Source organism: Ciconia boyciana, chromosome 13 (genome assembly GCF_034638445.1).
Source record: "Ciconia boyciana chromosome 13, ASM3463844v1, whole genome shotgun sequence".
NCBI classification, from domain to species: Eukaryota; Metazoa; Chordata; class Aves; order Ciconiiformes; family Ciconiidae; genus Ciconia; species Ciconia boyciana.
This window is the reverse complement of record NC_132946.1, coordinates 18,072,046-18,099,616: the sequence shown is the minus strand read 5'-3', so window position 1 is coordinate 18,099,616 and position 27,571 is coordinate 18,072,046. Positions and strand designations below refer to the sequence as shown.

General features: G+C 54.4%; 2 protein-coding genes across 9 annotated transcripts in view; both read right to left on the bottom strand.

Annotated features, from left to right (window-relative positions):
• LOC140658877 (mitochondrial Rho GTPase 2) overlaps positions 1–3,307 on the bottom strand; it is a 45,174-nt gene extending 41,867 nt beyond the window's left edge. The window contains exons 1-6 of the mRNA XM_072877867.1: positions 3,255–3,307; positions 2,534–2,625; positions 2,265–2,441; positions 1,848–1,986; positions 1,158–1,325; positions 78–201 (exon numbers count right to left, since the gene is read on the bottom strand). Of these exons, the coding sequence (XP_072733968.1) occupies positions 78–201; positions 1,158–1,325; positions 1,848–1,986; positions 2,265–2,441; positions 2,534–2,625; positions 3,255–3,264 (710 nt within the window). The 5' untranslated portion in view covers positions 3,265–3,307. The remainder of the gene's footprint in view (positions 1–77; positions 202–1,157; positions 1,326–1,847; positions 1,987–2,264; positions 2,442–2,533; positions 2,626–3,254) is intronic.
• A 62-nt stretch (positions 3,308–3,369) lies between these two features.
• Positions 3,370–27,364, bottom strand: CFAP70 (cilia and flagella associated protein 70). 8 transcript variants are annotated; one of them, XM_072878604.1, is made up of 28 exons: positions 27,278–27,341; positions 26,489–26,624; positions 24,253–24,439; positions 23,831–23,926; positions 23,509–23,588; positions 22,283–22,459; positions 21,706–21,888; positions 21,144–21,235; positions 19,947–20,046; positions 18,889–19,023; positions 17,108–17,275; positions 16,794–16,874; positions 16,209–16,300; positions 13,781–13,841; positions 12,529–12,720; positions 11,747–11,878; positions 10,965–11,090; positions 10,267–10,400; positions 10,057–10,172; positions 9,706–9,897; positions 8,648–8,830; positions 7,815–7,903; positions 6,952–7,104; positions 6,052–6,213; positions 5,510–5,599; positions 4,365–4,466; positions 4,018–4,065; positions 3,370–3,664 (listed from the first exon to the last, which is right to left on the bottom strand). In XM_072878604.1, the coding sequence occupies exons 2-28, from the start codon at positions 26,618–26,620 to the stop codon at positions 3,584–3,586; spliced, it is 3,384 nt and encodes a 1,127-aa protein (XP_072734705.1). In that variant the 5' UTR covers positions 26,621–26,624; positions 27,278–27,341; the 3' UTR covers positions 3,370–3,583. The 8 variants fall into 8 exon arrangements, with proteins under 8 accessions (XP_072734705.1, XP_072734700.1, XP_072734703.1 ...); XM_072878599.1 differs by having other exon boundaries at positions 26,489–27,364; XM_072878602.1 differs by having other exon boundaries at positions 8,648–8,755; positions 26,489–27,340.
• Positions 27,365–27,571: the final 207 nt, after the last annotated feature.

Genomic DNA, 27,571 nt, shown 5'->3' with positions numbered 1-27,571 from the left:
CCCGTCCTGCCTTCCTCTGGAGAATGGGGAGGTCTCAGAGCTGCGGGGGGTTCAAGCGCAGCCGGGAGCAGCCGTACCTGATGTAGTCGTAGAGGTCGTGCCACTTCTCTCCCTTCGGCACGGGGAAAGCCATTTCCCGCGGCATGGGAGCGACCCCACGGCAGGCCAGGTCGGCTTGCCGGGCCTCGGAGAAGGTCACACCTGGCAGCACAGAGATAAAGAGAGTGAGTTCTCCAAGGCCTGTGGAGCTGACCGAAATCACGTGTTTCCCGTGGGACACAGGCGCAAACTGCTTCCCTCTTTGAGAGCATCTGAAAAACAAAGATTACAACCCCGAGGTCTGGAACAAACTAACACACCTTTGCACAGGAATATTCCTGAAACTCTCAACCTCCACAAAAGACCCCAGAGCATAAACCCTTGGTATCGGGTTATGAATCCCCCAGGCCCAAGATTCACTTAGTTTTCTATTCAGTGATTCAGCAGTTTCATATGATTTGTGTTAAGGCTTTTTTCTCATTTTCTTGTCTTCTTTCCTTCATGCATTTGTAAATTCACGAAAGCCTTAAAGATAAAACCAGTTTCAGGAATCTGAAAGCAGCATCTTTAACTTCCTCCTCACCGATGCCTTCCAGCAGGCCAGTCGGTTCGGGCAGATTTCCAGCACAAAAAAAGAAAGGCAGAAACAAAGCTTTTGACCAAAGTATCTCTGCCACACTGAGCAGGTGGATTAAAAAAAAAAGTAGGTTGGAAGATTTCTGAGACAAAAAAACCCACAGGCTCTTCCAGCAGATAAAAGCACAGGCCTTGGAGAAGTGAGGCTTGGTAACACCTGAAAAAAATTCTAACCTTGGTAAGATATTTAACTTTGCTCTTATCATTCACTTTTACAGCTGGAAAATGAGAGGACACTTTCCTCCAGAGGTCGGGAGATTGTGTTCACCGGTGCACGTGAAACTTGACATCACACAGAGTATTTTGCCCTTTCTGCTTCGTATCCCCCTGCTACAGTACCGGCAGCCCAGCGCTCTGCCAGGGCTAACAGCCCTGCCGGCATCACGCCTGCCAGAGCGGCTTTCAACCCCCGTGGGTTCCATCCAGGCTGGGCTGCAGTCACAAGAGAAACCGGAGGCCACCCCGAGGCCTCAGCTCCTCACCTGGGTCAAACACCAAGTCGCTGGTGCAGAGGTTTTTCACCAGCAGGTTGGAGCAGAGCTTGACGCTCTTCAGGTGGCTGTAACGGCGGTTGAGGTAGAGGGAGAGGATGGAGTGGAGGTCAAGCACCAGGCAGGTCCAGCGCACATCAGCAGGGGCTGCTCCGAGATCTGGGGAGGAGAGCGGCAGGTGGCAAAAGGGAAGATGGGAAAAGATGCTGCAGGCCTTGGACCGTGGACCTCGCAGAACGGGAGATGCAAGGTTAACGCAGCTGAGTAAGAAGTATGCACCATGCAAGACTCCCACCAGGCTCGGCTTGCCTGTGCCAAGATGGGAGATAGGAAAACGCGCCTCGTAGCTCGCTGCCGCAGCGCAGGGGTGGGGAAGGACGCACAAGCAGCCCCACCGCCTCCGCGGCCTCGTGCCCAGCCTGACGCTGCGCCCCACTGCTCGGGAGAACGGGGACGGGGGACATCCCTCCCAGGAGCTACAGCTCCGACCTTCCAGCTGCTGAGGGTCTCCTGCTCAGGACCACCACTCTTCACCCTCCTCAAAGGCATCAAGTCAACTTCTGAACTCAATTTACTTTCTAACAATTTATTTCGGTGGTGATGCGCCAGCCCAATCCTGACCGCGCCGCGAGGAGCAGCAGCACCGCGAGCAGCAGCAGCACCGCGACACACGCTCCTCACCGCGCCTGGACGTCCCGGCCGTGCGGTCGTACACCGAGCCCTTGGCTGCTCCGCAGATGAAGGGGAACTGCAGCCAGGTGGCTGTAGATTTGAACTCCTTAAAGAGGTTGGAGAAAGAGATGCGAATCACCTGGTTTTCCTGAGAAGACAGAGACACACACAGAGCTTTAGTCACCCTGGTGGCTTCGGCAGGGAAATGCTGCGGAGGAGAAGGCAGGTGGCCGTGTCCCCTGTCCCCAGTAGCGACGCCACAAGGATGGAAACCATCTCTGGCGCGGGGTAACCCACAGCAGCAACAAAGACCAGCCAAGTTCTGCACTCCCAAGCGCAGAAGGCCACCGCTGCCGCCCCTCGGTCCTTCAATCGGGCCGCGACGCTGACGGCGGCGGTTTAACGAGGCCACCCCGTGTCTCGTACCTCGGTGGCGACGTCCAGGTGGACGACGAAGTGCTTGCGGGGCATGGGCCTGAAGAGCAGGTAGAGGTAGCGCCCAGCCAGCCCCAGCGACTGCGTCCCCGTCCGGGGCAGCTGCAGGTAGCTGCCGGTGGGGACGGAGCCCCGGATCCGGTAGACGGTTCCCTTCAGCCTCGCGTCCTTCCAAAACCGGGGAAAGGGGTGATGGGGGGTCGGCGCTGCCCACCCGCGGCCAGTGTCCCCCCGCCCCGCGGTGCCGGTGCCCCCGTTACCGTGAGGGCGGCCACGTCCCCCTCCCTGGCGGAGCGCTTCCACTCCTCCACGCGGAAGTGCTTGAAGACGTTCAGGTAGGGGCGCTGCCAGGCTGCCGGTACCGGGATCGGCGGGTGCCCGTACCCCCGCCCGGACGCCCCCCGTTGCCCCCCGTGCCGGGGACCCCACCGATGGCCCCGTGTCCCAAGGTCCCCTGCCCTGCTGGCGCCCCGTCACCTCCGTGTCCCGAGTCCCCCCCAGCCCCGGTGTCGCCCTCGTGCCCCGAGCCCGGTGATGCCCCCGGTACCTCCGTGCCCCCGCGCCTCGCTGACGGCCCCGTTACCCCCGTGCTCCGGGCCCCTCCAGCCCCGGTGACAGCCCCATTACCTCCGTGCCCCGAGTCTCCCCAGCTACGGGGTCGCCCCCGAGCCCGGTGACGGACCCGGTAACCCCCTGCTCCGAGCCCCCCAGCCCCGGTGGCACCCCGTTATCTCCGTGTCCCGAGCCCCCATGACCCGAGTCCCCCCCGGTATCTTCGTGCTCCGAGTCCCCCGGATCCGGTATCGCCGCCGTTACCGCCGTGCTCCGAAGCCCCTCACGCCCTGACCCCCCCCCCAGCCCCGGTGACGCCCCCGTTACCCCCGTGCTCGAGCCCCCGCGTCCCCGGAGCCCCCACCAGCCCCGGTGACGACCCCGGTACCTCCGTGTCCCGAGGCCCCCGAGCCCCCGCCCCGCCGCTACCTGCCGCCATGGCGCGCGCCGCCGGCTCAACCGTCCCGCGCGCCCGCCGCCAATCCGCGCGCGCCGCCCGCCGCCACGCCCCGCGCCACGTGACCCCGCCCCGCCCCCTCGGACGCGCGGGGAGAGTGTCCCGTCCCCTCACGCCCCCCCCCCGCCCCCGCGGCCGCCGTCCCGGGTGGGTCTGCCCGGGGGTGCCCCCGCCGGCGGCGGCTCCCGGCGCTCTGGGGCCGCGGGGCGATCGCGGCAGAGGCGGAAACGAGCGCTCGGGGCGCCGGGAGTTTATGCGGAACGGGGGAGGCGCGGGGGGCCGGGAGCGGCGGGGCGGGGGCTCAGAGGGCCGGGTTGCCGAAGCCGAGCCGCTGCTGGGCGGCGCGGATCTCCCGCAGCAACGCGTCGTCCCTCAGGCCCAGCTGCGGGAGAGAGCGGCGGTCAGGGGAGGCCGAGGGCGCCCGCGCACAGCCCGGTGCCGCGCCGCGCCCGCCGGCCCCCCCGGGGCCCGCCCAGGAGGCGAACGGCCGCGTCCGAGCTCTGCCGCTGTCGGCCATGAGCTGGGGCGCCAAGGGCAGGGCAGGAGCTCAGCAAGGGCGGCCTTTCCTCCTCATATGTCGTGTCTTCGTACGCCGCTCCATGCAATTAAACTTGCAGGTTAAAAGGGCGAGCGCTCCGCCGAGCGGGACCACTGGGCCGGCTTCCGTCCCGCTGGCCGGCAGCCCGTGGCCTGCCCTGCCTGCCCTGCCGGCCCCGCAGCAGTGCAGCCACAAACCTTGACGGTGTATTTGTAGCACTGCTCTGCCTCCAGCTGCCGTCCTCCCTGCAGGAACGACACGAGAGCAGCTAGTGAGGAAATCGTCCCGCAGGGAACGCGCAGGCGCTCAGTGAAATAACGCAGTCTAAGAAAGCTCAGCACGAAGGACGCGCCGCAGAGGAATATGTGCATCAGGCGATGACAGGCAGTGAGGACGGGCGCTGCTTTTGCCAGCCAAGCACAGCCCCCAAACTATTTTTACCACTGAGATCTACACCGTGTTCTTCAGGCTCGTGAACAGACGCCGATGAACCCCCCCGCTCTACAGGCTGGCGCTGGGAGTAGCTGGCTGGCCAGGCACTCACTCGCAGGCAGACGAGGGCGAGATATCCCCACACTTCAGCGTTGGTGTTATTTAGGGCATTGGCTTCAGAGAGAGCATCCTCTGCCTCCACCATCTCTTCCAGCTTGAGAGAGAGAAGGAGAGACGTGGACAAAAGGCAAGCAGCAGGCAGACGGGCCTTCAGAACCGAACAGGCGTCTGCTCTAACAGCCAAAGAAATCAGTGCAACAAAAGCGTCTAGCAGGGCTTCCCTGACAGGGATGCAGGGAAAGGATTTAGGGCGGAGACAACCAGTTATCCTCAGTGCCAGCGTCCAGCTCTCCGGCCTGGAGGGCACGGCGCCCGTGGGAGCACACGCTGTATTTACAAATCAGCCCCCAGCTGTAAGGAAAGCAGCACAAACACCCTCACCTCCGCCTCTGGGAAACAAGTGGTCCAGCTCCACGGGGAAACATGACCCCGGTCCCGATCCCTGTCCCTGCTGCGCCGTGCTGCTGGGAGGCAGGGGTAGCTGGTGCCCGGTGGGCTGCAGCCAGATCCCAGGCCACCACTCACCTCCCCGGCTCAAGCCTGCAGCATCCCCGGAGGTGTACATTTGGCCAAGGGGGAAACAGAAGTTTGAGTTCCTTCCCTGTTTGCTTCCCTCAGCCAAACTCCCTGGGAGGAACCTCGCGAGGTGTACCTCTGGGAGGTACCGCGCTGCCGGTGCCTGGGTGTCCTTGGCAGCCCTTCAGAGGCGCTGGATTCCTTTGGGCAGGGAAAGCACCGAGATTCCTCCCTGCTGACATTCTGCTCAATTCCGTTGTGGTGACATGCAGGTCGTGCAGGCAGGCACCCAGAGCAAAGCCCAGGCCCAGATTACATGCTTGCCATGACATCCTGGGGAAGGAGGTGCTGGCAGGCCCTGGCAGCAGGACGAGGGGGGGAAGGATTGCTGCTCCCAGAGCCGCCGCTGAGGGTGACTGTCTCCTGACACCTCCCGTACGAGCAGCCTGGGGTGCCACGCTGGGACTGTGACAGCACACGGCACGTGATGGCCTTCAGGAGCATTGGTTTCACAGGCAGCCAAGCTTTACTTTGTTAAAGGGCATCGTGCAAAAGCAAGCCCTGCATCCCGTGCCACAGAGCCAACTAAAGCGCAGATGACTCGAAGGTAATTGCACTTACCCTGTAGCAGGCGATTCCCACCCCCAGCCAGGTGAGACAGGACGCAGAGTTCTTGCAGGCGAGCAGGTAGATCTGCTTCGCCCGGCCATACTGCCAGGAGAGAGACGATCGTATTTCTCTCCGCAACAAACGCACCGCTCCGCAGACAGCCCCCCCTCCTCAGGAATTTGCCAAACACCCCATCTCTGGCAGGGCTCAGACACCCACTGACCCCACCGCTGCTGGGGGGGCTGAGAGCCTGCCCGCTGCCCCCGATGCGGTGGCTCTGTGCCGACCACCACTAGTGTAGAAGCCACCCTCCTTGCTAGGATGATGAGAAGTGGCTCGGCAGCACCCTGAGACACTGCGACTGGAACTTGGAGCCAGCACAAAGGGAACAGGGCAGGTCCATGCTCCGAGGAGCTGAGCACTCCAGAAGGGTTTGCTGTGTCGTGAGATCTCGGCTATAGCTACAGATAATGGTGTCCTGTACTTAGGGTCTGGAATCTCCTGCTATTTGCTTTGTGGCAAATTCCCTTCCACCACTCCTGCCGGCTCCTCACCTCTTTCTCTTCCAGGTAGATGGAGCCCAGGCGCAGGTAGACGAAGTGCATATCCGCAGCATCCTCCACAAAACTGATGGTTCGCTCGTAGCACTCCTTTGCCTCGCCAAAGTCCCTCTTCAGGTAGCACAGGTGCCCTTTCTGAGCCCAGACATTGGGATTCTGTGCACACAAAACCAGGAGTGAGACGTGACTGGGAGACGGGAGGGAGAGAGACCTGGGAGAGGGGCAGGGACCCCTGTAATCAGCAGAAAGGAAGAGCTGGCTGGTGTTTGACTATAGCAGGACAGATTTTAATACAGAATTAAAATCAAGTCAGTGGGCTGCTGGCATAACACCAGCACTGGGGCCCCCTCCAGCCTTTCCTTGCACAGTATCTGGCCCGTGCAAGGCTCCCCGGTATCATGAGTATGCAAACAGCATTCGGAGATATCAGCTTCACAGCCCTCCCTGCCTTCCATTCAACCTGCCTCTCCAAAGCCGCCTTTCCTCTCCGCTGAATAGCAACCTTGTTTCTCATGAAACAGAGCCTGACTCACCAACAGAGGGAAAGAGGATCAGGATATACACGTTCAAAGGGAAAAGAAAGGCAGATGCTGCAGAGAGAGGAGTCCTCGCTCAGAAATGCCGCCTGTCTGTGCAGAAGATGACAGAAGGCAAGTAATAAGCAGGATAATGAGGAGGGCAGTGCTGCAGCCAGAGCCTGATGTGGTTCATCAGCTGTGATTGTCCTCCCCTGCAGAACTTGCTGCAGACTGCCATTAGAATTGCTCAAGTGGAAATGAAGCATTGGCTCTAGGTTCACACGCAGCAACGACACAGGCAGAGTCTGCTGCCGTGTTTGGCCAGTGTCCTGCTTCGGGACACCGTGCTGCACCCCAGGAACGCACGCAGAATTACCATGTAGTCAATCCTAACGGCCTCGCAGAGACATTCTTCGCATTTGGAGAAATCTTCCTTCAGCAAGTAAGTCTGGGCCAGCGCCAGGTAGTAGGCACAGGAGGGACCTCCCCGAAGGCTCAGCAGCTCGTGGGCAAGCGCCATGTGAACAAACTGTGGAGGAACGGCATACCGTCGCGGTTAGGAGAGGGGGCAAACCACAGGCACCCCCAGAAGGACACGGCAGGAGGACTGACTTGCACCTATTGGACTTCCATGAACAGAAAACAGACAGGAGATTTTTTTCCCCTCCTTTGAATATTTACTTCCATTACTTCTAGTTCTGTTTTGCTTTAAGCAACTCTTTCTGCCATGTAAAATTAAGGCAGGCAGCATAATGTGGCAGTCAGAGACATCCCACAGAGACAACTGTGTGGGACAGGGACATTCCACAGGCAACAGAAAAATTACTCTGACATACACAAGCGACTGAAACAAGAAAGGAGTACTGGCGTCTCGGAAGCATCACAATAATGCATCTCATCTCCGAATGTACAGAGAAGAGCACATCTGCACCGTTGTTGACTTGGCTGTTCCCTCTGCAGCAAGCAGTGCTGAGCTGAGGCACCCTGAGAACCTCGCCTGCCTGAGATGACTGTGTCCCCAACCAGCATTTTGGTCTGAATACTCTGCCTGGCCACAGTTTTGCATTTCTGGGCAGTGGTGGTTTTGCTCCCTCTTGTGCTTGGCATCTGGGGTAGCCACAGCTTGTTCTCTGGGCCCAAAAAGGGGGCTTGCTGGAGTTTGCCACCAGCTCTTTGATAATAACCCAGGGAAGGAGACCAAACCTCCCTTCCCACTCCTCCACTCCAAGTTGAGCTGACCTGGATGGCATTGACTTTCATCAGGAATTCCACTGCCTTCATGAAGATTGTGCAGGGAGGCTGGCTAAGTCCTGAAACAGGGGATGGTGCTGCAAGAAAACATGTCTCCATCAGTCCCAAAGTGGGCTTTTTATTTCTGAAGCAAGAGCAGAGGCTGAGACCCTGGTGGGGACAGAGGAATCCCAGCAACATGGTGTAAAACCCGGGAGGTGGCAGAGGAGGCTGAAGCAGAGATTAACTCAGCATTTCTTTCTGAAGGGCTCAAGTTTTTGTAAAAGATGTGAAAAGAAACAATGCTCTTGACCCACTAATTTTCCAGGCCAAACTCAGAGGAAGAAAAGGTAGGAATTTATGATTGAAGCTTCTCAGAGTTAACTACAGTGAGGCCCCTGCCTCCCCAGACCAACCCAGCAGGGCCTCAAGCACCCAGCACTGCCATCCCTGTGCCACCCACTGGAGAGTGCAGCTGTAGAGGAGGCAGATCACACAACACACAACCGGAGGAGATCCGTAGGGACAGTTTAAGAGTTGGCATCTCAGGAGGGAGACACCCGAGCAGCCGATGAAGGCAGCTGGGTGCAGTGACATGTAGGGAGAGAGCTGCATTCGCCCGCTGGCTGTCCATCCTGAGATGTGCTGCTCTGAAAATCAGGATGAACCTGCTTTGCCTGGAGATTCCCTGGCTAGGGAGAGAGAACAAGCCTTGATGTCTTGCCTTGGCATCAGGATGGCCATGGCTCAGTCCTCCCAAGTTACTCCCCTCCCCGCTGATCGCACGAGGACATCTCCCAGCACTGGGCTCTCCCTTACACACCAGGCCCCCATCCCCTAACCTTTCGGGGCTGCCTCCGGTGCAGTAGCCTCTTCCTCGGGTGCCGTGCAGGCCAGGGCAGGCTCCGCCACCTCTGTCAGTTTGTCAGCTGAGCCATCTGGAACCCTCTCTGGAATGAAACCCCCAAGAACCATTAGGTGCAAACAAAGAGTTTGCCATAAACTGCCCAGTTTGGAGCATGGTTCTGCAGAAATGGGGAAGAGAGAAAATATAAAAGACCTCTCAGATTTTCAGAACGGGGAAGAATTTTCTTTGCAGGAGGCAGTACCTGGGTCTGGGGTTTTGAGTACAAGATTACCACGTGAAGCTAGAAACAGGTATAAATGAGCAATATCCCTTCCCACATAATCAGAAGGGGCAAAAAAGGGCATATGACATGAGGCCTGCCTGCCTGAGGCACTCTGCATGAAGAGGTGATAACGTTAAAAATAAAGCCGGCCGACATTTCCCGCAGCCTGGCCAAATATTTGGGACTCAGGACAGAAAGTCTTGGCTCAGGGTGAGGCTGGATGCAGTGAGGCTCCAAAGGAAGCTTTTGGTTCAGGGTCACCACCGAGCAGCTGTTTTGCTCTTTGAATTGGTGAGGCAGTGCTTTCCAAGCTGTGTGGGGAAGTCACAGCCAGAGCTTTCATGGAAGCTAAACCTGGATGACCCTAATGTGTGACTGTCACAGGGGCAGCTCTGCCCTCCCAAAGCCTCAAAAAGTACGCTCGCTTTCTCCACATCGGTATATCAGCGGCACTGGGCTGGGGCAGAAAAATAAATGCGAAGATCAGTCCCTCTGCTAGGCTGCAGGTAAGACAAGGCATCGGCTGTGCTGCTTTCGGAAAGCTTCATCAGTTAAAGCAGCATGCTTGCTGCTGTTGTCTCCTGCTGGCGTAGTTCCTGGTCAGCCTATTCTAGCTCACGGTCCACATCTTCTTCCTTTACACTTTGTATTTCTCCTCTTAGATATACTTAGACATTTCTCCTCTCCTGCCACTGTTCACCATCTCCCACACTGCTCCGAGCCCCCTCCTTGCTGGTGCTAGGGCACCTCCTGGTTTTGCCCGGCGTTACCTGGCAAGCACTCTTCTGGGCCGGGGCTGGGAGACCTCACACACGCAGCAGCAATGTGCTTTTTCCCTCCTTCTCCCTCAGCAGCCTCAGGGACGCTCCTCTCCTTGGTGAGCTGTGCTTGCAGTAGCTTCTTAGCCTCACGGAAGGCCATTTCCGCCTGAATATTATTATTCTGCAGCTCATAAAACAAACCTATGGGAGACAGAAAGAGCAGCATAAGCAGACATCTGAGCCTTAGCAAAATCCTTCCCTTAGCCCTCACGTTAGAGCAGGGAGAAGAGGAGCAGGGGCAGAAGCAATGCTTGGCTCTACGGGAATGCCTTGAGCACATAGGCTGGGTTGCTTTTGTACCTGAAAGCGTCCAGGCTACAACGCTGGATGGCTCCAAGCAGCAGGCATCCTCAAAGAAAATCTCTGCCTCTTCGTAGTGCTGCAGCACGACAGCCACAACCCCACAGAGCAGCAAGCTGGGGACAGGGTCGGACAGGTTGGCCTTGCAGGCCCCAGGCAGCAGTGGGGGGGACACCCCCCACCCTCCCACCCACCGGGAGCACGCAGCACCTTTGGATGTGATGGGGGTCCAGAGAAAGAGCCTGCTGGAAGCACTCCTGGGCTTTGGTTGTCTCCTCAAGAAGGAGGCAGAACGCCCCATAGTCCAGCCAGGACTGGATGTTGCACTGGTCCTGAGCTACCCTCTAGACACAAGAGATCACTGCTGGAGTGAGGACTGCTGCAATCACACGCAGCACGCACAATGGGCTGGGGATTCAACTCCGGACTGACCACAGCTTTCCTCTGGCCACCCCAGCCCAGTTTAGCAACAATCAAACCCTTGTCTATCACGTGCTAGGGTTTCCCTAACTGGGATATGCTGGGCTTCCTCGAAGCCTCCTTCACCTAACACGTCCTCCAGCTTCAGCTGAGCTCCTCCTAGCCTCCTGTTAGAGGGCCCAGTGTCCCCAGTGCTGACCCAGCACGCCTTTTGGACCAGCTCATCCCATTTCCCCTGGCCTCCAGGCTGAAGTCCTCAGTGACCTGGCCAGCCTCTGTCTCACATCCTCCAGAGAGCAGCATCTCCCTAGAAAATCCCTCACACATCCAGCCTGAGCATCCTGGTCACGTTCGCCCCCTTCCTCGCTACACAACAGTCAGGGCTGGCTGAGCTGTCAGCAAGACAGGCCCCAAGCCGCCACGATGGCGTGCTGGCTGCCAGCCCAGACACACGGGAGACGGGCAGGAAAGGACAGGGGCTCCTTTACCTGCTGGTGGTAGAGAGATGCCAGCTTGTAGTCCTTGTTGACTTCAGCTTCATGAGCAAAGAGCCAGAGCTGCTCCCCGGTCGTGCGGGACAGAGGGGCAGGGGGAGCAGCTTCCTCGGACAGTAGCTGGTAAGGAGTGAGACAGAGTGTTAGCCTCGGGAGGGTAAGAACGGTTCATGTAATCCCAGTACAGCAGCAGTCCCCAGTCCAGCACTGCGCCGAGTACAGCCTGGTACGGCTGGGGCTGGGCGGGTTGGAAAGGCAAGCTGTCCCCGCTCCTGGTCGTGGTTGGACACACTCCTGTCATTCACAGGTACCTCGGCTGCACAGGGATGGGGCAACATCCATTATTTCAAGTTGTGACAAGTAAAAGCATCCCCTAGATCAAGACCGTTTCAGGCTTCCTCCGTGGTGTCACTTACTGGTGACCCCAGCTCATGCTGGAAGGTCTGTGCTCTGCCCAGGTGAGGGGCAGGTGGCACAGACCCAGCCGCCCTCCCCACAAGCCAGCTACCGCAGCTTTTACTAGTGGCATCTCACACATATCCCACCATCAGGATTTTGTAGCAGTGGGATACAGATACACCAGATCTTGCCTCTGAGTGTGGCTCGGGGCCCACGTGTGATAACTGCAGCAAATGAAAGCTTGAGTCTGCTTCTGTCTTGAAGGCAAAAGTCCCCCGCCTTCACTAGACGCAGTGTCGAGCCCTGGATCCACAGTGAAGCTGTGTCCTAAATCACCCATCCCAGCTGACCGGACACATGTCAGGGTTTCTCCCTACCTGGTTCAGGGCAACATGCATCTGGTCCACGAGGTACACGTAGAGCTCACTGAGAAATGCCTGGAACTGCTCCTGGGTCTCAAATGCCGTGGTCTTCAGGTATTTCTCCCTCACAATCTTCACTACAGCGTACTGTAGAGACATGCTACTGTTGGACAAGGCAGACCCCCCCACGCCCCCTACCAGCTCCACAAGTATAATACGGAGCCAGAACACACCGATTTTGCCTAAAGCTCCAACTTAGTTCTGAGGAAGAAATCTAGCCCAGCACTGATAAAAGGAAGAAAAGCAAGCAGGCGTGAATTCCTTTCCCACCTCCCAGCCCTGGCTCTCCCTAACACACTGGTGCCCCTTTAGGAACAACGTGTGGGAAGGCTGGTCCCCTCAGCACAGAGAGGGGGTCTCTGGGCAGAGCGTGGCCGAGGCCGACCAGCTGAGAGAGGGGAACCCTCTTTCTGCCAGCACCAGCTGCGAGTGTGCAAGAGCAGTCAGCTTTGCCTTCCTCAGGCTATGAGCGTGGGGCAAATGGATGTCATCAGCTTTGGAGTCTCCCCTCTTTAACAGGAATGGTTCTCCTGGTGTGTGACCAAAGCAGCTTGGTGCCCGCTCCGTTAGAGGAAAAACCTGTCCCTCCTCATGCCCACTGCAACAGCCCCGACTGGCAGGAAGGGATTCTGGAGCAACGCATCGCCCTAAGTTACCACCGTGGAGCAGCAGTTCCTCACTGAGAAACTGCCAGGACAAAACAAGTAGGGAAGCGAAAAGCACAATGGACTCTTTACCTTTAGCTGTTCCTTAAAAGCAAAATATTTCCCAGAGCTGTTGAGCTCGAAGTTGAGCTGACGCTTCTGTTCCTCCAGGGTTTGGTGGTCTATTGCTCCCCGGTCAGGCGGCTGCTTCCCAAAGAGCTCATGGTATTCACTTAAGAGGGCAACAGCAATGCTCGTGACGTGGTTGTGATAATCTTCCACGGCCTAGGAAATAAATAAATAATCAAACTTCACAAGTCACTTATGCCACCAACCTTGAAATGTATTTTATTTGCCAGATCCCACGTCTCCCATAAACTCCACCTGACTCAAGTCTCAATTAGTCTGTCATGCATCCCTTCCTGTCCATGCCTGAGGGCTGTGAACCATCTACATGTAAATACAAAAGAGCTCCTTCATAATTAGATATTGCTCCTGCTATATTTTTCAATCAGAACCCAGTATTTCAGTCATCGTCGTCTCTTCTATAGCAGTATAATTGGCTGTAAGTAAAATATATCTCATTTGCTGGGAGCCTTTTAAACCCATGGCCCAGCCCTCTTCAGCAGAGTCTGTAATATCCATAATCTTGGTGGCAGAAGCTTCCATGTGCCGCGATAATCAAAATGTATCACTGTGCACTCCAGACAGTCCAACACAAATCAATTCTGCAGCAGCACTGGGGTCAGTTATTGAAGTGCTGCTTCTTCCCCCACCGTTGCTTTGAATTTACCATCGGCCAGGGGCCATCCGAGGACATTCTCCTTCGACAGCTGCTCTGTACCCACAGAAGACGAGCCAGCGCTCTCAGACCGTTTTCTGAAGATGTCAGACCCACAAAAGTCCTCAAAAATTCTGGGTGACCTGAGAGTGGTCGGGGCTGATTCTGTTCGCATTTGTCTGGGTCTGATGAAGCACATGGGCTAGTCTGAGACAAGAAACTGTTGGGACTGCCCAGGGTAAACATAAGGTTCTGGTAACCTCTTTCCCCAGCATCCTGTTTCCTTCCAAACACCCCCACACTGCCACCTTCCCTGCCTTTGCTAGATCTCTCCCCTTCGTACGGGCTGTGAACATAGGTGACGCAGCCCAGGAATGCTTTCCCAAGGCATACTACTGTGAAGATAACACTTCCCAAGTTTTCTTTTCTGTGTATTTCCTCTTCAAACCTCATCTACATGTTGCTGCGGGGCTGAGATTGAGCATGAAGATTTTCCTGTGTGAGAGGGATGAGGGCAGGATGAGGTGGCAGAGTGGTGGCAAGGCCACAGGCTCTTGCACATACCTTCTTGGCTCCTGCAGTCCGGGGAGGCAGCGGAGGGCGAGGAGGAATCATCTGCTTGACCCTGTCAGCGAGAGGACGGAAGAGATCAGGCAGACGCACTGCCAGCAACGCTGGCTTGTCTCGGGCGCAGGCAGCCTGTAGTGCGAGGGCTCCAGCCTGTTGCCGTATCCCTGAGACACCTCGCGGGGACCCGGGGAGGGGGGGAAACTGAAGTCTCAGACCAAGAATGAACTGTAAAGACCAGGCAACCTACATTCAATGCTTGGAGCTCATCATAATGAGAGAACTAGCTGCTGCCTCGCTCCCTGCTGATGATTACAGTCCATGGGGATTAGATAAGATTTATTTAGTTGTTCTTTTCACTGGGTTTGACTGGTCCATCACACAAAAACTATTGTAGAAGCTCAGCCCAGCAGGTAGGGTTAACATTTGTTATTTCTAGCAATCAAAACCACTCTCCTAGAGAAGGAGATCTTCTTATCAAGCTGCTATTCCTTTAACTCACAACCTCCTGGGTCTGCCAGAACAGCTGTAGGAAAGGTACCAACCTGAGGACAGCTCTGAAGAATTTTATCGCTGTAAACCCCAGGCCACCCGGTTCATCAGTTCCTGCCATCCCACCGTACAGCTGTGGCACCTCATCCCTTGGCCATGCACTGACTCCTAGACACTGTACCAACCCTGTTTGTACCACTACTAGGGTTAAAATGACCTTTCAAATATGGATCAAAAGCCCTTAGGATTACCATAATTTTTACTAAGATTTTACTAAAATCCTTGGTGTCAAATCAGCCTACATTCATTTGGATTTTTATCAAGATTTCCTGCTTGCTGGTACCAAAACACCTTTGGTCCTTAGAACACAATTCAGCCCACCAAGCAAAGGTGTCGCATCCCTGTGATGGCTCCTACCCAATTAGCAAAGCAAATTGCTTATTCCCCGCCAAATATAAACCACTCCTGTAACTGTTCTGCCAGCTTACAGAGCCCCTGGCCAGCTGCTTTCTCTAGGTCCCGAGCCCCGGCCACTTCTCCCACACAAACCCCTCTCGCACTCTCTGCTCTGCGGTCTAGTGCCGTGGCCCTGAGTGGTCCCCGTGCTCTGCAGAGGCCCGTCACCGCTCCTTGGGAAGCCACAAAGCCCAAACAAGTGGGTAGTGCAGCTCCCACGCTCACAGTCCCACCCTCGCCCAGCCTCAGAACAGCACCCGTCACTGACGTGTTACCTCCGCCAGTGGTACAGATGAAAACCGAACTGCTTCACTTTCAGATGAGAAAAAGAAAACCAGCAACAACCTGGGGAAAGCACGTGAGCGATGAGGGCCAGGCGGAGGCTGACAGAGAATTTTGGATGGAGCTCAAGAAAGAGAGCTATGGTTTGCTACTAAGATAAGTATTTAAACGTCCTTCCAGGAAAAGATCCACTGTTGATCTCGTCTGCTAGGACACATGTATGTGGCGTCAGCTGGAGCCCCCCCAGACAGGGCCTTTCCCACGACTCAGGAGGGCTGAATTTTCAGGCCTGACATCTGCAGCTGCGCATGGCAGGTGAATGAGGAGGAACTACACTGAATTCACGCAAGTTGCAGTAGAGTAGGAATGGTATAAAAAGGGCCAGGAGAAGGTGTGTTGTAAAGGGGGGTTCACCTTCCTCAACCTCTTCTTCCTAGAAGACAGCAGGCAGAACAGAAGACAACACACATACTTTCCCTTCAAAGAACGGCTGCCGTCATATTTCTGTTTGAGAGAGACATACCACCTGTGCATGTTATACTTTATTCATTTGCTACATTTTCTCTTTTTTATTCAATAAATTATACATGCTAGGCCTTTCCTAGACTGTAACGCAGCAAGGCTACCACTGGACAGGAAGCAACTGCCTCAAATCAAACAGACAGTGAAAGACTCGAAGCAGCAGAGAAGAGAGAGCAGCACTACAGCAGAATGATACGGAAACTAATGTAAGAGCCGAGGCATGGGTAGAAGATTGTGAGAAAACTTCTGAAAAGGAAAAAACCCACAGAATGCTATGTTGAAGTTACAGCAGCGCTACCCAGGGCAGTCCACACCGGTGGCCAGTCCTGACCAAGCAGCTGAACATCACGTGCAAGAGGCAAGCCCACAGACATTAATGGGAAACAAAGCCCGGATGGGAACGCAGACCCTGTTGTGCTGCTCTGGTGTCTCTCTTCTTGAGAGGAATGGCAGGGAGATGCCAGCTCGGATGAACGCAAGTGTTTTCCCAACACACCAGATGCCATCTCTTAAGCAGTCTGGCCAAATCCTCCCCCTGATTCCAGTGGGCTTTGGCTCAGGCCCTCAGCTGGTCCTTGCAGAGCACTCCAAGGGAGTGGCTCGCCGTACAGCCCTGTTTCTATCCTGCAGAAATGAGTTGTCAGCCCCAGAATTACAGCACGTCTTTACGCACCGTCCGGTGAGCTCCTCTCGCAGTCGCTTGGGTACCAAGGCCTTGTCCAGCTTTATCTCCATCACCAGGAACGTTCCTGCTTCAACGTATTGCTGTGAAGATAAACATTGCTCTCTCAATGTCGTGCTGTCTAGAGCCATTACTGGCATGATGAAAGACTGAGCATATAGCTACAGATCTTCAGCAAATCTTCTTCAAACCGCAGAGATACAGCTTCTTTTATAACCTGCCCTCAGAATGATTTACAGCAGCAAAATTCAGCTCAAGAAACCAGTCTAGGAAAATGGAGAAAGCCCAGATAATCAATCTGCTTGCAGAATGAATATGCATTCTAGATGTTTTGAGGAAGAAGCCAAAATATGAAGGAACATTTCTAAATAAACTCCTGATTATTTACAGAGACCTTCTAGCCCAATGCTAGACTGCCCTCCAGCTGGACGTCACTGGAAGAACTCCAGGACAGCATCTACGTAAAACATCCCTTGTCCAACTCACTCTTGAAGAATTTAATTGCGTGAAAGGTGCAAGACACTGGCGCAGTGACGGAATAGCAGTCTTTCCTTCTCTTTGGAGATACATAATTACCTGTCCATCGAGGCTGAGATATGGGACATTTTCAGCTTCTACAGTGGCATCTGACAACTGGATTTTGGGCGCGTTGGACATCTATTGAAGAAAAAGAAAAGACGTCTCATTTCCGATTCAATAAACCTCACACCTTCGCAAATTCAGGATGTGAGTTGTACACTTGTTCAGGCAGCATGTACTAAAATTTCAAGATAATTAGTATCTCTCAGTTGGCTGAGGCAACACAGCATCAGCCTGGTTTCTGCATGCCCCAACTACCTCTGATGTGGAAATGGAGCAACCATGTTGCAGTATGCCTCTCTAGACCTTACCCTTCTGTTGGAATCCTTATCTTTGGTGATTTTCTCTCTGTCTTCCTTCTGAGTCTTGCTGGGAACAGCTCTAGAAAGGGGAGTACCGATTCCTGGTGTCCACGGCCCTTCCTTAGTCAGACTGAGCTGCGACCTGAGATCCCGGAAAACGCTGTGCTGACTTCCAGTCTGAAAAAAACAGGGAACAGAGGGAATCAAGGGACAAACGAGGCTTCCCCACCCCTTTGCCTTAACCTCTCACATCACAAAACACATTGTCAGGGTCCTAAATGCATTAAGAAGCTCTGCAACCTCGTCCTCCCCTCCTAGGAGTTTAGCTGCTGGTACTCAAGGCCAGCTCTGATACCGTATAGCTGTGTAGCCTCAGGTTAGACTGCTAAGAAAAGAGCTGCCTGAGAAAGCCTCAGTGGGGTCTCCCTGTCTTCTCTCGAGAGCTGCATTTGCACTGAGATGCTGGCCCTTGATTCTTGCCCGAGCTATGTGGTAGATTTGCTGGAGCCCAGCCCCATGCTGCCCCAATCCTGGCCAAACCCACTGGCCTGAATTCCTGGCTTGATCCGGGACTTGCCTGGTGATGTGGACTGCTAGATGAATCTGGCTACCCTCGCTAGGTCTGCTCTGCAATTTTTTGGGTGCCCCCACCTGCCCTGCAGTGACTCTTGGCTCCTGGCTCACCTTCTGGTGTGAGCAGCTTCCCTGACACACGTCAGTGAATCGCAAGGAACAGGTTTTTCGTATTGTCTGTTTACACACTGCTTGACCACCTAGACCGGCGGTTCCCTCCCAGCTGTCACTGTTATATGGGCTAGCAAGAACTGAGGGGATGCTGGGGAGAGGACGGAGCAGCTATGCCAAGACCATCTAGATGAAGGCCAAGGAGCAGCCCAAAGCATCCACAAAACCAGAGAATGAGAACAACAGAGAGAGCATGTGGTCACTTCACTCGCAACAGATAAATGCTCCAGGACAAGGAGTACCATGCAGCCAAGAGGCCATTAATCACGGCAGCGAAGCAGAGACCAGCGAACAGCTGGCTGCCTAGCCCTGCTTTGCAACAGCCAGCGGGAGCATGGAGGCAGGGAGAAGGGCTGTAATTCACCCGGCTCCTGCAGCCTGGACAGCAGCGCTACGGGAGCCGTGGGCAGAAAAACCAGGCTGTGCTTCTGCCCTCCTGAAACAAACTCAGGTCTGTTCTGAGAGTACTGTGGGAAAATGGAGATGTAACTGTCACTCTTAGTAACAGAGCAGGGAGAAATGCAAAGGCAAATAAACCTCCATGAGCTACAGCTGAAAGAGCTCCAGTGACAGCTTTTTTGGTTGTTGCCTGGGGTAACGCTATCCTTTTAGAGCCACTGTTTGCTCTTCCCAGCAACGCAGTTCATTTGCCCGTGTTCCAGGCTGGGGAGAGAGGAGCCTTCTACTCAGCTGCTGGCAGAGAAGGGAGTGGAGTGAGATTCAGAGCCTCTCTCAGCCCCCAAACCTGCTCCTGCATGCCCAGAAATCCCCTGCCTTTGAGAAGTCTGTACATAAAAGCTTGTCTCATTATTTTTCTCCATCACCAGAAGGGCAGTGAAGTTTCAGAGCCAGCCTCCAAGTACCGTGCTGCCCATGCTGCCTGCTCCCAAAGACGACGCTGCCCACGCTCCTGCTCCCAGATACCACGCTGCCTGTGCTGCCTGCTCCCAAATACCATGCTGCCCATGCTCTCTGCTCCCAACCCCACTCTGCACAAACACAGCTGCGGAGCTGGAGCAGAGCCTGGCCGCCTGGCCTGCTCTCACCTTCTCAAACACCTCACTGTCTTCATAGGTAAAGACACGAAAAGCGCCTCGGACCTGCTTCACACCGGGGCACAGCAAAGGCACCATGTTGACATACGCCACGCCATGGAAGAAAATCTGCTTGTCCTCATCTCCCTGGAAACACAGAGCAAGGGACTGAGATACTGAACGGACTGTTATTCTCTGGAAGGAAACAAGGTCACCGATCCCATTAAGAAGAGGCCACACAGCAAACTGATGGACCTGATGAGCCAGTGGCTCTCTGTCACTGGCACAGAGCCGAGACAACCTGGACAAATACACTGGAGTAATCTGATATGTAGAATATCAATTTTATCCCAGTCCCTGCAGGGTGGCTCTTCTCTCTAATGCCCACACTGTGCCGTTCCTCAGGATGGTCTTTTTGAGATACAGCTGCAAAATTATCAACTGTGTAGTTAGAAATCCAAGCGACCCTACCAGAGCTGTGCATCTCGGGTCTGAGAGAAATCAGGTAGCTAAGGAGGTCTGAGAGTCTGGGCTAGCAGCAGGTGAGGGTAAGGCAGAAGGATCTCTGTCAGAGCTGCAAAATGCTGGCACCATGACTTTGCCCTGGAGCAGATTAGGAGCTCTCAGAGCTCTCAGGAGCCAGGAACAGAATGATTAGCTAAGGGGCTGTTTCTTTGTTAAACCACCCCAGTTTATGTGCAAAGTATAACTTATTTACACCCCGAGAAAGAAGGCATGAATTTCTTCAAGATGCTCCAGAAACCCATTGGCCGAAGATAAGCACAGTGAATTACCTCAATTCTCAAAAAGCACCCTCTCCCCGACCCCTTTCCACCAAGCTACCACAGACAGTCAGCGAGAGCTCTGTATGCTATAAGGAAAAAATATTATCCTTTGTCTATTTAACAGCTCTATAAGGCTGATTAATCCCTTTACAAAGCCTCTAGCTCTCTGACTCGCTTTGGCTGGTTCAAGGCTGGTTTTGGTATTACAAAGGCATTGAAAGGAAAATGCTCGATAATGCAATGCTGCTCCACAAGCCAGAACAACATATCCCTCCCCACTTTTACCTTGTCAGCTTTGCTAGTTTTCCCTTTGCTGGGTGAGGCCACAGACATCCTGCAGACCTCCACGGGCCAGTACCGGCACTCCGCAATGCGCTTCTGCAGGCTGAACACAAAGGAGGGCACTGAGAAGATGCAGAAACCCAGCTGGAGAGCCACGCTGCCCTCCTTTCTGCCCAGCAGCCCCAAAGCATCGCCCCTTGGGTTTGCTCCTGCCCGCTCCCATGAGATACAGCAAGCACGCTTGGGCCGCTGGAACGTGCGTGCTTTGGGGCAGGCTGGGTACGTTTTCTTCTCTATCCACCACTGCGGACATTTATGGCACAACCAGCTATAAAACGATTGTGAGAGCGACACACTAGGTTTTCTCGCTCCCCTGGTTACTTCAGAAATGAAACAAATAAGAAGGAACATGATTAACTTTGGTATAAATCCTGAATTGCACAGAGCAAGCAGACCCTGAGCTCCCATTCAACGTGCCTGGTAACTCTGAAACCAGCATGCAGGCTGATGAAAGTGTAGGGGAAAAAAAATTTTAAAAATCAAACCAGATAGAAGGGAGTATTTCCACATGAGGAGTAATTTGGCTGTGAAAGTCACAACCATGATGCAGCTGAGGCCAAGAACATAGCAGGATTCAAAGAGAAATGGGATACTTATCCTGATCTTGAGCATATCCGGAGCTGCTAAAGGTAACGTTTGTCCAATAAAAAAGCAAATGAGGAGTGCCCACATGGAGTGAAAGGATTTTAATGTATTGGGCATTCAGCAAAACAAAATTAGCAGCTCAGAGGAGAGCTGTCAGGGCCACCCTACTCCATGTCTGCTCACCATAACTCTGCTGCCCCTTCCTTCAAACCGTGGAGGGAACAGTCACCAGCTCCAGTTGCTGGCAGCATGAGCAAGCATTTACAGCCTGGAGACAGCAACTACAGCCAATTCATCTTCTCACAGCACAGCAGAACTAAGCTGCTGCCAGCAAGTAAAGGCAGTTAGCTGCTCACTTGCTCCTGTGAACACCTTTGGCCAACAGACAGCCATAGGAGCCATGGGAGGGGAGGCAGAGCCACGGTTTGACCACATAAGAGGTCTGAGAGCGCCTGCATGTTGCTGCTCCCTGCCTTAGGTCACTCAGCTGAGTGCGTTCTGGGGTGGTTTCTCCCCACTGCTCTGTGCTGGAAGGGAAGTTCTCGGGTCCCTTACGTGACTACTGCAGCAGGATCCAGGTAACAACGCCTTTCCGTGTCCCATACGATTCTCTTCATGCTTTCTGCTTGGATCCTAAACTCCCTGTCCTGTGAGAAACAGCACACAGTCAGAGCCAGGACAGCAATCTCCACAGCCTGCATCGTCCCCAAATCATCCCCAAAAATGTTCCCTGGGAGAGAACATGAGTCAGACAGAGGTGTCCAACTCACCATACCCAGGCCATCCTGGCAGAGTAAGTTAGCAGCCCTCCCTGCAGACGCCAGAGCCCTGGAGCGTTAAGAGCCTGGCTCACAAGGAGATAATACAACTCCCAGCCCAGCAGCTCAGGAGTGGGTAGCTTTCTGGGGACCAGACCTGCCACATGCACCCCAGGGAACTCTCCTGCGGCGAGTTAGCACACCCACTGTCCCAGGGGAACCATCTCCGTGTCTGGACACTGTGCAGAGGACCGACCACCCGCCTTCCTCCCATAACAAGTCTCTGCAAGTCTTTGTCAGTCCCTTCAGTGAGACCTGCTGGTTCTCTTCCAGCCATGACACTGCCAGTCCTTCCTCACCTCTCTTTTGTTGAGCTCTCCATCCTCATCCTCATAGGGACCACCAACGATGAAGGAGTTGGGTATGCTCAGAGCGCCAGGGGCCATGATGTTAGCAAGGGGCCATTTTTTGGGCCGGGGTAATGGCTCTTTTTCACCAGCAAGCTTCAGGATGCCATTCTTGAAGAGCAAGGGGAATTCCTTCTAGAGAGACATGAGAATGAAAGGACTTGCATTTCCAACAGGAGCAGGAGCAAGTGCCAGCTGCTCTGAGCTGGGTCGAACAAAGCAAAGCAGCAGTGCGGGGACCTGGCTTGGAAAACACACTCATACAAAGAATGGAGGAAAAATAAATAGCCACATGGAAAAAAACCTGCCAGCCTCAATCCAAATCTTGCCGAACAGCCCTTCGTTTGTGTTAAAGAAACACACCATGCCACAGAGACCCTGAGCACTCGCAACAAACGCTGCTGTTGCAAAAGCACAGGAGCTGTACACCCCACGGGCCTGGACGCTCGTTCCACAGTGTGTAGTGTGGGAGAACGATCCACGTTGCAGCAGCCAAAACCCCTCTCACCATGCCTGGACCAATGCTCACCTCCCCAGGTGCTGGAACTTGCAAGCAAGCCATGTAGTTTTGCAGGGGTCCGGTGGGAGCAAACGTTTCGGGGACAGAATAAGCTGCCTCCAGCGTGACGCTCAGGAGGTTGCCATCTGAAAGCTGCGTTGCAGAAAGCAGGGGCTCTTCAGTGCACACTGTCACTTCAAGGCCACCCTGTGAGACAAGGATGAAGTAGAGCCAGTAGCTAGACAATTAGAACTCTCCTGCTCTTGAGGGAGAAGCAAGCAGAAACCCAAGGCCAGAATGTATAATGTTATCTTATTCCTCACCTCCGATGTAAAAGAAAACAGACCAGCACAGGAAAGGAATTTCATTATCAATTTGTCTGAATTGAGATATTTGTTTGTTTAAATCAGAGCCTGCTTAAGGCATGGCATATGCCCCAAGGGTCTCATAAAACGAGCCAGGGATAAAGAGTCAGGGTCTCATAAAACCAGCCACAGAGAAAGAACATCAGGGATGGAAAATAATTATTTTCCCCTGGTGATTCAGAGCATGCCAAGCTAGGGCCACACTTTGACTCTGCCCTATCTCCACGCGCCGTGTGCGGTCTTTAATTACCTGTCCCAGCTCTGGATGGATGGTGTGCAACGAGAAACCAGCTGGTCAGCATTTGTTATCTCTCCTCCCTGATGAGTGCCCCCCTGCCTTGCTTACTATGTAACACCTCTTAAATACAGAAAAGTTAATGCAATATCCACCCCTCCAATTCACTTGCAGTGCTAACTGCAGGCAGACTCAGGAGCAAAATTAGACGCATTTTCCCAGTCTCATACTTCATTCCCTGCTTTATTCACTGGGTACTTTTCAACCGGCTAAATGAATAACCTTGCAGGAAAGGCAGTCAGAGCTTGTACAATAATGGACTCTGAGACATTTTATCCACAGAAAGGAAGGCTAATAAAGTCGGGCAGGTAATCCTGCCTTTGCCTTTTTCTGGCTTTTCAGCACTATGCTTTCCATCTTGAATATTTTTCCAGAGCAATTTGGTAGCTGCACACATTAACATTTCCTAGCACGACCTCACCTATCATAGGCAACTAGGGACAGACGTCAATGGGAGTAGGAAAGGCCTCCAAGCTTGTAACATATAGGGCCATAACGTATCCGTGATGAGCTAGGTGGCTGAGTCATGCTCACCTTCCCATTAAAAAGCAGCAGAGAGCCAAATGAGCGAAGGAACGCTTCCAAATTCCACATACCTTGGCCTCCGGCTGAAGGCTCTCTAATGGAGAGGTAGGCACTGCATACAAAGGAGCCGAGACCTTAAATGAACGCTGTCCTGGGAAGAAACAGGAATGAGAACAGCATGAAGTGAGACCCTCTGCAGAGAAATCATGGCCTAACTCCTAACGCTGAGCTGCTGATGTCACCCCCTCTTCCCCTGGACCCAGCTTTCTACCGATGCTATGACGTGCATTTTGTCAAAAGGAGGTAAGTTTTAGTCAGGGGTCCATAAGCAAAGATCAAAAAGTGCCAGGGAGTAAGAAGTGGTTACGGAGGCTGTGGAAGTCAATGTTGTACCTTGCAGCAGAGGCAGAAGGTCCACCACAGCTTGGCCAAGAGGCACGGTCTTCTCCTTCTGTCTCTTCTCCCTTTGCAACGCTTCTATCACTGTCACTAGAGAGATAAAAAGAAAGGAGCTGGCAGAGTTTCTCAGACAGCTTCAGACCAGCAGTTCAGGGGCTGCAAAGGGTCTGTGTCAGCTCCGGCACATGCTCCTACTCATCTCCCAAGGCCAACAAGAACAGCGAAGCCAAGGAGCACAGGCCAACGTGAAAGGGGATTCTTCCAGCTGGCAGAGATGGCAACAGAAGTGCTGAGACCCTCCCACCGCTGCTGCTGAAGTGCTATTCTCGAACGAGTGACTCCTGCAGCAGGCAGGCAGAGCGGAGCAGCTGACAGCACCCACCTCCAAGGAGGGAGATTCAGCGTCAGGTACTTACGGAGCACAGGTTTTTGCACAATGTCATCCAAGGAGTTGGGCCCATCGGGGCTGCACTCAAAGCTGGTCGTGAAATTATAGTTTGCTGTCCCGTTTGGCAAGACGTCAGTCTTGGAGGAGTCTCCCAAGATCGCTCCGTTGTACTCCACACGCACCAAAGTAACTGACACGTCACTTTTCATAGTTTTCTGTCAAACAAACAGCACATTAAGCAGTTGTCTCTAAAGCAACAGGCCCAGGATCAAAGTTGCCTCTGGCAGGCAGCTCAGTTCAGCGCCCAGGACAGGGTTCACTGCTGGGGGTCTTTGGCTGTTCCACTACAGGAATGGGGAAGAGGAGCAGAGCTTGGCCGTGCTGAGACCTCACCCTTCCCTGTCTTTAGTGGGGGAATTTCCTGCTCCACCATGCTGTGATGCCCCAGGAATTATCAAGAGCTGCAGCAGGGGAGGTGGAGAGGTCCAGGCTTCACCCCAGGAAAGGCAATGAAAGACACATCTAGAGCAAATCCCAAAATACCCCATTGATATTTTTGTGCTTCCAGGAAGCTTGAGACTTTTGTTGTCTCCTAAGAAAGTAGCTCCTGAGCTACATGGCTGAGCTCACAGGACACTGGTGTATATCGCGTGGCTGCAGAATGCTCTGAAATCAAAGAAGGGCTCCAGCAAGCTCTTTGGGGAGCTCTGCAATTTGTTGTCACACCACTTGCATACCACTTGCTTTAAGCAGAGATGAGGAGGTTCGAATTTTAAAATGTCTCCGCGGAGGGGCTTAAACACAGGTGAACAGGGATGAGAGCGCAGCACATGGCAGCGAGGAGCTGCATGCCCGGGCAGCCCTGGCCAAGCGGGCAGCACCGGGCACCTCCACAGCAGCGCAAGAAGAGCTGAGACAGGCAGTTACCGAAGAGCCTCCCTGCAGGAGAAACACGGTTTACTTCTCCGTCCAGGGAAGAGCCGCGGCCGCCCTGAACACGAGGACTGTTGTACCCAAACCCAGCTTTTCTTTAGTCCTGAGCCACAGGGATGCCTAACCTCCACAGGCCTCTCCCTCAGCTCCCTCTCCCCATGTCACTGGGGTAATTAGTTCCATATTGTTTCTTGCACAAAAAGAGTTTTCATTCACTTGGTTTTAATTTTCAGTCCTTCTGACTGTTTCCTTGAGCATATATTCTATGAATGGCTAAACAGAGGAATCCAATTAACCTTTCTCTGTACCATTAATTATCCTAGACTCCTCTCTCATCCTTCTCTACATCACCTCTAATTAAGCAGATTCCACACTTCTTATAGCTGGAATTTTTTTCATACTGTTGTTCTTATTATTGCACTTTTGTGACCCTCCCTCCTTTTGCCATAGCCTTTTCTAAGATGGAGCAATGAGAACCACAAAGCAATATTCTGGATGCAATCAGTCCACCAGTCTATTATTTTCAGCATTGTTTTCCCTCCTCTTACCTTATACCTCTTGTCTAAGATGCTGATTGCTGAATCTATTGGTGTGAGAGGTACTCAAATACTACAACATAAAAACCTCAGAAAAAACAGGCAGGTGTTTCTGTCTTGCTTTTTTTGTCTGCTGCTAGGGCAGAAGCAGGGATTTGCATTTTTCTGCTTGCAGCAGTAGCTGAGCTTCTCCTCCGCGTTCCCTCCTAAATGCCAGTTCCTCTAGAAGACTTTAAGGACAGCTGGGTGTATCACGCAGCACATGGAAGTGGTGGAATGGCACAGTAGTCATGGTTTGATCGGAACCAGCTCATAGTCCTGCCCTGTAACTGCACTGGAACCACTGCCTTTTTAAAACTAGGGCCACCCTATTGGTTTCAATATGATTTAAACTGCTGTAGCACAGATGAAAATCTGGCCTTATATCCAAGGTCGGATCTTTTTAGAGGGATTTGTCTCACTGATACACATTTTCACTGTGTTTTGCTTAAAAAGCTGCCATTTACATACAGTTAGGCAGAGAAGGCAGGGATACATTTCAACACAGCATCTCTGGGCTGTTGCTGAGGAGGTGCGTTCCCCGATCTACGTGAATCACAAGCCTTTACTCTGTGCCAACGAGCCCTCAGTGGGGAGGAGGAAGCCACAGTGTGGCATCGCGGAGTCTCTCATATTCTCACCGCTCCTTCCTATAGCCTTATCATCTCACGCCTGGTCTCGAATGGGATCACAGCACACTGAATCGCTCTGGCCTCGTTTATTAAACCAGCAGAGACGTTTTCAGAAGAACTTTACCAGGTCCTGTGCGTTCAGTACCGTGATCTGTACTGGCTTCGCTGGTGTCGGTCGTGACTCGCTGGGAAGAGCTGCAGCAGCGGGCAAGGTGGAGTCGTCCTTTCCGGCAGACAGCCCCACAGGGACCTCCATGGCTCTGCAGGAAAAAGAATGAGGAAAGAAACATGAAACTGCTCTGTTCCTCTCCCAGAAACGTCTGCAGGACAGAGCAGCCGTGGCCGCTAGCATTATTCGGGGCTTGGCTGTCAAAACACCACTGAAAGCACAGGGCTTTGTCAGTGACAAATCTCTCGTGAGGAGCAGGGGGCGGACAGGGAGAAATGTAATGTGAAAACTATCCGGTTCCGTAAATTTAACCCAGCTGCGGCTCTCAGCTCCTCTGCGCCCATGGGAAGGGTTCAGTGCGTCAGGCTGCTCTCGGCGGGCTCTCCGCACCGCAGGGTATGGCGCGGGGGCTCTCCGTTCTTCCTCTTTAACTTCACGGGGCCGAAGGCCTGCGGCTGCCAGCCCTTCCCACGCACGCCCAGGGGACCCGGCTCCATCCAGCGCCACAGGTTTCTCTGCGGCACCTCCGCCCCGGCGGGCGTGAACTCCCTCTGGAGACACGGCTGGGCCGGTGACCCCGCCGCACCCCGCTGCCTCCAGCTCCCCCGGCTCCAGCCACCCCAGCTGGGTACCGGCGCCAGCCCCGAGGCTGGCAGCCCCCTCGGCACGGCCTCCTGCCGCGACCGACGGGCCCGGGGGGGGCCTCACGCCTCGGGGTGCGGCCCGCAGCCCCTCAGCCCTCACCGCACCGGCCCCGCAGCGGGAGCTGGATCCGGCGGCGGCGGCGGCGGCGGCGGGGCGCGAACCCGCGGCCTACCTGCCTCGGGGGAGGGCCCGCGTCACGTAACCACGGCGACGCGGCTGCTCCCGCGAGGCCCCGAAGCCTCGCGAGACCCCAGCTCTGCACCACGTGCTCGGGGGGCGAGCCCATGAAGCAGCCGCCGCCGCCATGATGGGTGTGGGCAGGCCTTACCAGGCCCCCGTGGGGTGCCCCGTGGGGTGGGGGGTCCCCCCGAGCCCACCCGGCTCGGCGGGGGT